Raw genomic sequence first — 9,688 nt, forward strand, 5'->3', positions numbered from 1 at the left:
CAGTGGGAGGTTCACCTTGAGGAACACCAGCTTTTGTACCAAACCAAGATTCAAGGAGGTACGGTGGGGTGTCACAACATCCCCAGCAATGCTGAACACCTTCTTGCTTGGAACATTGGTCAGTGAGCAGGACAGGTATTCCCAGGCAACCATGGCCAGATCCTGCCACACCTGGCTGCAGGTTGCCCAATAGGCCAAGGGGTCGCAGTCCAGGAGCTCCACATCCTTGGCAAGATAGGTAGCCACCAAAGCCCTGGTCCTACCTGACTGAGGCTGGGGTCTGGTGTGTCTGGACCCCACCATTGAAGCCATGCCCTTGGTCCACATTGGCAGCAGCTGGCTTGGAGGAGACTGGCTGGTTCTGGTGCTGGGAGTGCTGGCATGGGAAAGTGGATCCACCTCTCCACATCCCATCGCCTCTGCCCTTCTGCCTCCCTGACTCTGTTCACCAGCACCTCCATCCAGTGATCGAGGGGTTTTGGTGCTGCCAGTGCACATGCTCCCCTTCACCCTTGGGTCACATGCCCACCAACTAGTGCGCCATACTGGACCGCAACAGATCCAGCTGCTTCTTGATGCCATTCTTCAACTGCCTCACCAGTGTCTGCACATCTAGTGACAGTGGCTTGCCTCAGCCAGGAATATTGACCCCCTGGAACTTCTCCATTTGGTTCTCAAGTTCCCTCACTATAGGGATCATCTGGCTAAGGAGGGTATCGCCAGTGCTGGGGGTCTCGGTGGCCTCGAGGAACAGCTTGAGGACCACCAAGATCTGGGAGTTGGTGTCCCACTCCACTTTAAGGTGGCTGCTGATTCTAATCTCCCCGAGCTAGGTCATCTCATGGATGGCCTTCTGTTGCTCCACCAGCCTTTCCAACTTCAGTATGTGGAATTCCACTTAGTCTCTGCATCCTGAATGATTTTGTGGTGCAGGATGCTCAGTTCTGACTGTTTCTTCTGCAGCATTTTGCCCCACTTGATGCTGTGGTGGAACTAGCCCACCACCTTCCTGCATTTTGAAATCAGCTGGGTGGTAGTGATGACGCCATCACCAGCAGCTCTGTGCCTTTCCAAGGCATCTCTGACAGTGAGGTACAGCTTGTGTGCCACACAGTGGATGCCAACAAAGTTGGCATCATGGACTGCCTTAGCCACATTGGCCCTGTTGTCGATGACCATTAACCTGCGGGTGAGCTCGCCCTGCCCAACAGCCACCTCTGCATCATGCAGTTCATGGCCACCATGATCTCCCTTGCTATGTGGGATTCATCCATAACCTTGGCTTGAAGGAGAGCCCACCGACAGCCTGACTGGTTGCACCAGTGCCCTATGAGGGAGAGGTAGGCGTGATCTCCACCCCTGGCAGCTCCAGGTGTTGGAGGTGAAGTGCAAGGAGCGAGTGGGGGACTTCCCTTTGGGCACGCGCCCACTGATGCCAGGCTGAGGAGGAAGAAGGGCAAGGCAGTGCTGCCTTCTCAGATTCAGCAGCATTGCTGTGGTAGTGAAGTGTTTCATCTCCTTGCCCTAGCTGATCTGCCTTTGGGAGTGCTGACAGATAGCATACTTGGGATCATCTGCTACCTCAAAATGATCCCAAACTACACTACCCCCCACTCCGCTTCTGGATTGAGGGTGGAGATCCCACCTTATCCCTCTCCTCAGCAGGAAGAGGCAGAACAACAGGTAAAGCTGACCCACCTGCTCCCACAACCACCTCCGAGGTGCCTTCTGGAGAAGGTGACCTGGCTCTAGGGGAACTTTGAGGGGTGTAGAGCACAAACTCAGATTTCCCCTCAATCCCCAGAATTTCTTTTGCTAGGGTGCTCAGGTCCCCTGGTTCCAGATCCAGCTCCTCCTCTGGCACTTGGGAGGCTCGCGCTGGGAGATGAAATTAGGGTGGAGGAGACCATCATTCTGCTGCTGGTGGCTATTTCTGATGTTAGGGGAGGTGCTACAGGTGCAGGGACAGGTATTGCTCCCACCTCCTTGCTCTCCTTGGCAGCAGAAGACTCATGGCTGCCAGGAAAGAGGATGTGTCTGTGTGTGTGTGTGGTGGGACTTGCAGTTCTAGCTCTCCCCCTACCCCTTCTAGCCCCCCTCTCTCCCCTGTCAGAAGACCTGGCACCTGCTTTTCAAGCAAGGTTCATATTAATCTTTCCTGTGCTGGAAAACGTCTGTCTGTGTGTGCAGTTGTAATATCTCTTCTTCTTTTCTGATGTATGCCTGTCTGACTACTTCTGTGTTTTGTTTACTGTATGTGTGTGTAACTACAATAATATCTCTTCTTCTTCCTGTGTATGCATGTGAGTGTGTAATGTATGTGCTTTCCTGCACAGTGATGGATCACACTGCCAAGGAAAACACAGCTTTCTTTTAAAAACTGTGGGGGAAAAACAAACAAACAAACAAACAAGAACAAATAAGAGGTTTTTGGGGGAAGAATAAGTTGAAAGACATTGATTGGATAGGGATAAGTAGAGTGATTCTAGTTAGTAAGCTGTATCCAATCCTTTCCAAGAACAAAAACTAGCAGCAGTCTGGCTAGGTAGGAATCCAAGCCAGTCCAGTACCTTTCAGATGCTGTTGCTATCTTAAAATGAATTGGGTAAAGTTTTTTTTTCTTTTATGGCAGTTGCCTCCAACTCCTACTGCCTTTAAGCAACATTTTATGACTCCTTTCTTAACTCTGCTCTTTACTCTTTCTCTTTTCCTCTTTTCTTTGCTGAATTTTGCAGGAAGACAGGCTTGATGAATTTAGCCAGTTTTTCTTTTAGGGCACCACCCTTACCTGTTCAAAAAGCCATGATCTAGTTAAGCTGCTGCACAGTTTTGCTTATAGAATACTGCTCTTCTTTAATTCTCTTCCTTCTGCTTTTCATGCTTTAATTCTGCATTATGAACATTTTAAAGCAGGGGCATTCTTATTACTTGTTCTCTATGAGATGCATGCTATGCCTGTAGATGTGGCATGAATAACAACCATTATTTTATCTAGTAGATTGATTAAAGACCTTTTAAGCTGGTGGCCTTTAAAATGCTTCACTCCTTCTAGCTAATCTTATGAGAAATCCGCTATTGTAAATGAGCTTGTGTTTAAAAAACTACCCACTCATCCTCAAAAATGAAGTCCTAATTTAAATGATTCCCCATCAACTTTGTTTCATTCAACATTCTCACTTTATCCTGTTTTTTCTTTGAGGTATTACATCTTGTGATTCTACTTATTTGGATTCTTTTGTGTGGTTTCAGTCTTTGACTTTCTACCTCTTTAATTCTTCCTTTCCCTCAGTACAGATGCTTAACAGAAACCATATGAAGCTTTCTGCCTCAGCAATGGCTTATGTTTTTTCTTAATTACAGCTGATAATTGGATCTGTGCAATTTAGCAAATGTGAAAAAGTCCTATTTAGTTAAGCTAGAAGGTGTAACACTCAATTCATTGTTTCCTTTCAGAAGCAGATTGCTCTGCTGACATGCATTTCTTACCTTGTAGTTTTTTTATTGCTTTTACATACATATAAAAAGTTAACAAGTTAACTTTACCTCTCCATCTGCTCTCAAAATCATACATAATTAAGAATCTGTAATTACTGTAGGTATTAATTTCTAGGAATTTTAGTCTGTTTTTTTTTCCTACTGTTGTTTTTTTTTTAATTTTTTTTTTTAAAGTCCCTGTTTTGTATAACTAACCAATGTTACACTGTCAACTTCAGCACCAACTATTTATATTATCTATGTAAAAGTTTCTTCACCGCTTAAACTTGGTATAGATAAGTTTTTGGCTTCCATAAGGGGCTGTTTAGGAAAATTTGGTTGATATTGTTTGCTTGCTGCTGGTTGGCTATATATGTATTCTGGCATGGCTCAGCCCCTGTATTTTCCATTATAAATTGCTTATAACTTTTCCAAATGTTATATTTTGCGGTTTAACTACTGAGTTACTGCTTCAGGTTGAAGTTTTTATTTGGGTCCAGCCATTTTCAAGAATGAGGCTAGGAGGAAGTAAGTCATTTTAACTATCTTAAAAATGTTGATGACTTTCTGTTTTGAAAAAGCTGTAGTACCCCATACTCTGGGGTGGGGGTGTACTTGGAGGTCAGAGCTGGGGAGACCAATAGGCTGAAAAGTTGGGAGGGGGAGCTAGGGTATGAGAGGGCAAGGAGCTGTGCAGTGAAAGGTTGGGGGTTGGGCAGGGAATAGAAATGGTCAGCAAGGAGACTGGGCCTGGGGACAGAAGTGTCAGGGGGGATTTGAACATGGAAGTTGTTGATTAAATTAAAACAAGTTGGAAAAAGTCAGGCTCAAGTTGGGCACCAAAGTGAGTTAATACTTTTTACCTTGATCCATCTGTTTCAGTTCATCATTGATAAAATGGGAATGACGATAATACCCTTTACTTTGCAACGCTTTTAAATACTGTAGTTCTGAATGTCATAGAAAAGCCCAGGAGAAATGTAGTAATTTTAGCTTCTGAGCAGGATTAGAATAGTGTGTAGCAACTAAAGTCTGGGACACACACTGAACAACGAGGAAAAAAATCAAAATATTCAATAGCTTCTTATTAAATGAAATGTTGTCCTTTTCTTTTTGCTGAATGGAAGGAGGGACACTGGAAAAAGCATGCAACTATCTTAAGTAAAGACTTTGTCATAAGACCTATGCACAGGAAACCCTGATTCTGGCATTTTCTAACTTTTGTGTGCTTGATCTTAATAATAATAATAATAAAATATTTAAAAATAATTTTATTATATTAAATATAAATCTACAAGTGCAAGTTCTTGTAAGTGCAGGGAAAGTGGCATCACTACCTCAGAAACAAACCCTCGCACTCAAACTCTTCAGATTAATGAAATCTTGTTTGCTGCCTCTTCTTAGCTATAGAAAGGCTTATGCAGGAGCCTTCCAGGAAGCATGTTCCTAGCCAGTGAAGGGGTCCGGTTCACCCATTTTAATTGACAGTCAATTCCCTTTGAGTCTTTGGCCATGAAAAGCCAGATCTGGTTCTGGTATTTTCACTATACTAGACTGAACCTAAGCACACTTTTCTAGTATATACAAGTGTATGCAACCACTTGGACTCTGCCCCAACTTTATGGGACTTGTGAAAAGTCACTGAGTGCCCTTATTTCATCTGATCTAGGTGAAACACTTGTATGTGTTCCAAGCAAATATTTAATGGTATTGTGTTAAATTAATGTCTTTATTTTTCTTTTTGTGATCTAATTCCATCTTTTTCCTGTCCATCTAGCATGTCAGGGACATTGTCCATCTCCTTTTAATTCATAAGGCAAACCCTAACGTTTTGTGGAGCGGGCATTCACCCCTGTCCTTAGCAATTGCCAGTGGGAATGATTTGGTGAGTGTCTTCTACTTTTTTAAAATCTGTAGTAGTTTATTTTTCAGCAAGCAGACAAAATGTTTAAACATTGGCGCATGGGGTGCAGGCATGCAGAGGCAAGTGGCAGAAGGGGCAGGTGCTGGGTAGGCAGGCACTGTGGTGGGGGCAGGCGCTGGGGATGGGAGTAGACAGTAGAGGGGGTAGTGGTTGGGGAACAGGTGGCAGATGGTCATGGAGCGGGGCCCAAGCCACTTGACTCCCCTGCCACCTGCCCCTCTGCACTGTTTGCCCTGATGCAGGGAAAGGGAGACAAATTTAAGACAACTCTCCATTAATTATGTGCTATACATGGAAAATGTATAACAAATTTATAAATTTTCTATATCTAGAATCTAATTATTGGGAGGGTCACCTTATATTTTAACTTGTCTTGGATTCAGGTAAATATGGCAGCTTGGTTTGGAATGATAAACATGACATTATTTAAAAATGCTGTACTGGCCATGCCTTTTACAGTATTTCTATATAATTGCACAATTCATGAACTGATATAAACCCATCTGAGCTGAGCATTTGCACAAATAATGCTTCTTGTCCTGGATCCTTCCACCTAATTCGTGTTTCATGTTTCATAGACTTTCATAGATTTCATACGCATGAGGGCTGGAAAGGACCTCTGAAGATCTTTGAGTCTGAGTCCTGGGGCAGGAAGTCAGCTGGGGTCATAGGATCCCAGCAAGAAAAACATCCAGGTTTCTCTTGAAGGCGTTCAAAGTAGGTGCTTGAACCACCTTCGGCGGCAGGCCATTCCAGACCTTTGGGGCTTGGACAGTAAAGAAGTCCTTCCTTATGTCCAGCCTGAAATGGTCTTGGAGGAGTTTATAACCATTCAACCTTGTAATCCCTTGGGGTGCTCTGGTGAACAAACGTTCCCCCAGGTCCTGGTGAGCACCCCTTATAGACTTATAGGTGGCCATCAAGCTGCCCCTGAGCCTGCCCTTTTCCAGGCTAACGAGCCCCATGGCTTTCAGCCTCTCGTCATAAGGTCTGTTTTCCTGACCTCTGATCATGCACATGGCTCTTCTCTGGACTCTCAAGCTTCCCCACATCGTTTTTGAATTGTAGAGCCCAAAACTGGATGCAGTACTCCAGCTGCGGCCACACCAAGGCCAAATACAATGGGAGAATGACGTCCTGGGATTTGCTTGAGAAACATCTATGGATGCAAGCCAGCATTTTGCTCGTTTTACTGACTGCAGCATCACATTGTAGGCTCATGTTCATCTTGTGCTCAATCCTGACCCCCAAGTCCCTCTTGTCTATAGTGCTAGTCAGCGTAGCACTGCTGAGCCTATAGACATGCTGCAGGTTTTTCCTCCCAAGGTGGAGAACCTTGCATTTTTTGGTGTTAAACACCATCAAGTTCTCATCCGCCCATTTACTGAGCCTTTCAAGGTCAGCCTGGATTACCCCCCTGTCCTCAGGTGTGGATGCTTTACCCAAAGTTTGGTATTGTTGGCGAACTTGGCCAGTCCGCTTCTGACTCCAATGTCCACATCATTAATGAAGAGGTTGAACAAAATATGTCCAAGGACAGAGCCTTGAGGGACCCCACTGGTCACAGGGCACCATGACGATTGACTTCCATCAACCACCACCCTCTGGGTCCGACCACGGAGCCAATTCCCCAGCCAGCGGATCATGGTGGACCTGAGACTGCAGTTCGCCAGTTTTGCCAAAAGGTGATTGTGGGATACCAGATCGAAGGCTTTTTCAAAGTTGAGATATATGACATTAATCTCTTCCCTCCTTGTCCAGGTGATAGGTCACCTGGTCGTAAAAGGAAATGAGATTGGTCAAGCATGATCTACCCGCAACAAACCCGTGCTGGCTGTCCCTCAGGGTGCTGCCATTGGCCAGTCCATTAAGAATGGCCTCCTTGATGATTTTTTCTAAGACCTTCCCCAGGATAGAGGTCAGGCTGATGGGTCTGTAGTTTGCTGGATCCACTTTCCTCCCTTTCTTGAAGGTAGGCCCCATGTTGGCTTTCCAGTCATCGGGCACTTCACCAGAGCACCAGGAATTCTCGAAGGGGCTGAGCTATGATGCTAACCAGTTCCTTGAATACTCTGGGGTGTAAATTGTTAGGGCCGGCTGACTTGAAGGTGTCCAGCCTCTCAAGCTGTTCCTTCACAAGGTCAGCATTGATGGAGGGCAAGGAACCACCCTCACTTAGGCATCCCTGTCCAGTAATGGGCAGGGGCATCCCATGGGACTTGTGAAAGACTAACGCAAAGTACCCATTTAGCAAGTTGGCTTTTTCCTGGGTGTAGGTTGTCAGTTCTCCCTTTTGGTTTAGCAAGGGTCCAGTGTTGCCCTTGCTTTTCCTCCAGCTCCCCACATATCTAAAAAAGGACTTTTTATTGTCCTTGATACTTGTAGCCAGTTGGAGTTCCATTGCAGCCTTGGCTTTCCTGGTTTGCTCCCTGCAGGTCCAAGCCAGTGCAGAGTATTCCTCCTTGGAGGTGGATCCCATCCTCCATCCTTTGTAAGTCTGTCTTTTTAGACGCAGAAGGACTGCTAGTTCCTCGGAGAGCCAAGGGGGCTGCTGTGCCCTCTTGCCACCTTTCCTCTGAGACGGAATAGCCTTAGCTTGTGCATTTAAGATTGCTCCCTTGAGGAGCAACCACTCTTCCTGGACTCCCCTCCCTTTAGGGTCGTGGTCCCTTAGGGCCTGACCGACAAGTCTCCTGAGCTTGTCAGTAATCCATCCTGAAGTCCAGGACCTCTGTACTCCTGACTGACTTGACAGCTTTTTGGCAGATGGTGAAAGTGATCAGTTCATGGTTGCTGTCACCCAGCTTCCCTTCGATCATTAGGTTGCTGATTTGGTAGTACCCAGTTGCCAGTACCAGGTCAAGCAGCGCTTTGCATCTTGTTGGCCCGTGGACTTCTTGAGTCAGAGCTGATCCATGCACGTGAGAAAGCTTTGCGACCGTTCGGATTTGGCCTAGTGCTCTTCCCACGAGATGTCTGGGTAGTTGAAGTCCCCCATGACAGCCATGGGCTGGGAGCATGCAGCCTCAGCCAATTCCTTGATGAACTCCTGGTCAATCTCTTGATTCTGGAAGGGAGGGCTGTAGTAGACTCCCACCATTGTATCTCCTGTGCTGTGTTCCCCATGGATTTTAACCCAGAGGGTCTCTAGTCATTCACCTTGGATGCCAATGGTCAGCTTGTAGGGATGCACAGCTGTCATTGACATACAGAGCTACACCTCCGCCCCTTTTGTCCACTTGATTCCTCCTGTACAGGGTACAGCTGTCTATACCTGTGGTCCAGTCATGGGTGGAGTCCCACCAGGTCTCTGTTATCCCTGTGACATAGTAATTATTTGTGTTGAGCAGGAGGACAAGTTCCTCCTGTTTATTCCCCAAGCTCTTGGAATTGATGTACAGGCATGCAAGTGTCCCCTTGGGGGCCCTTGCCTTGCCCACAGCTTGCTCTAGGGCTGGGGCAGGGGTAGGCTCTCTTAAGTGCCTTGGCCTGCTGGCTTTGCAAGGGTCACTCAGCCGGCCAACAGTGCCAGTAGTCCCTCTCTCCCCTGGTGGGCTTAGTTTAAAGCCCAATGGAGCAGGTAAGCCAGTCTGGCTGAGAAGAGCCTCCTCCCCAGCAGAGATGCTAACTTTCCTATTAGTTTGTGTGAAAGTGATCTTTACAATGCAAATTCAGTTATAATTGTCTGTGCTGCAGGGCTGTATACTCCATCCAGCATGCACTGTCTCTGACTGGAGACATGCATATAGCTTTTTAAGTATTGCACTGCTGCTGCTAAAATATGTTGCATTTGCTGCGTTGAATTTGGGTTTTGTTGTGTTCTACAAATCTCGATTTCCTTAATGTGAAAAAGGTTGCCCTCTGTCAGAAATACATGTTTGAAGATTACTTGGCATGGCTTGAGTGTATTTTGTTATTTTAAAGGGATGCATAAAAAAGTTAATGAAAAATAGATATTTGATTTTATTGGCACTGTTCAGCTATTTCCAGTTTTAAAAGCCACACAGCCCTTTGTGATCATGACTTTTAAGTCCTGTACTGTAACTACTTATTTTTAGCTTGTGAGCTGTGATACTGTGGTTATTGGGACCATATAATGACCTAGACATAAATATAGCTACCCATAGCGACCAAAACGCTGGCTTGCATCCATAGTTGCATCTCAAGCAAATTCTGGGACATCATTCTCCCCTTGTACTCAGCCTTGGTGAGGCCACAGCTGGAGTACTGCGTCCAGTTTTGGGCTCCACAATTCAAAAAGGATGTGGAGAAGCTTGAGAGAGTCCAGAG

The 9,688-nt window shown here is 45.9% G+C and overlaps 1 protein-coding gene across 2 annotated transcripts in view; it reads left to right on the top strand.

Annotated features, from left to right (window-relative positions):
* The window catches only part of ANKMY1 (ankyrin repeat and MYND domain containing 1), a 62,566-nt gene that overhangs the window by 27,208 nt on the left and 25,670 nt on the right, over positions 1-9,688 (top strand). For both annotated transcript variants that reach the window (XM_019542943.1, XM_019542944.1), the window contains exon 10: positions 5,252-5,359. In XM_019542943.1, the coding sequence (XP_019398488.1) occupies positions 5,252-5,359 (108 nt within the window). The remainder of the gene's footprint in view (positions 1-5,251; positions 5,360-9,688) is intronic.

This window comes from Crocodylus porosus, unplaced genomic scaffold (genome assembly GCF_001723895.1).
Source record: "Crocodylus porosus isolate Cpor-Errol unplaced genomic scaffold, CroPor_comp1, whole genome shotgun sequence".
Taxonomy (NCBI): Eukaryota; Metazoa; Chordata; order Crocodylia; family Crocodylidae; genus Crocodylus; species Crocodylus porosus.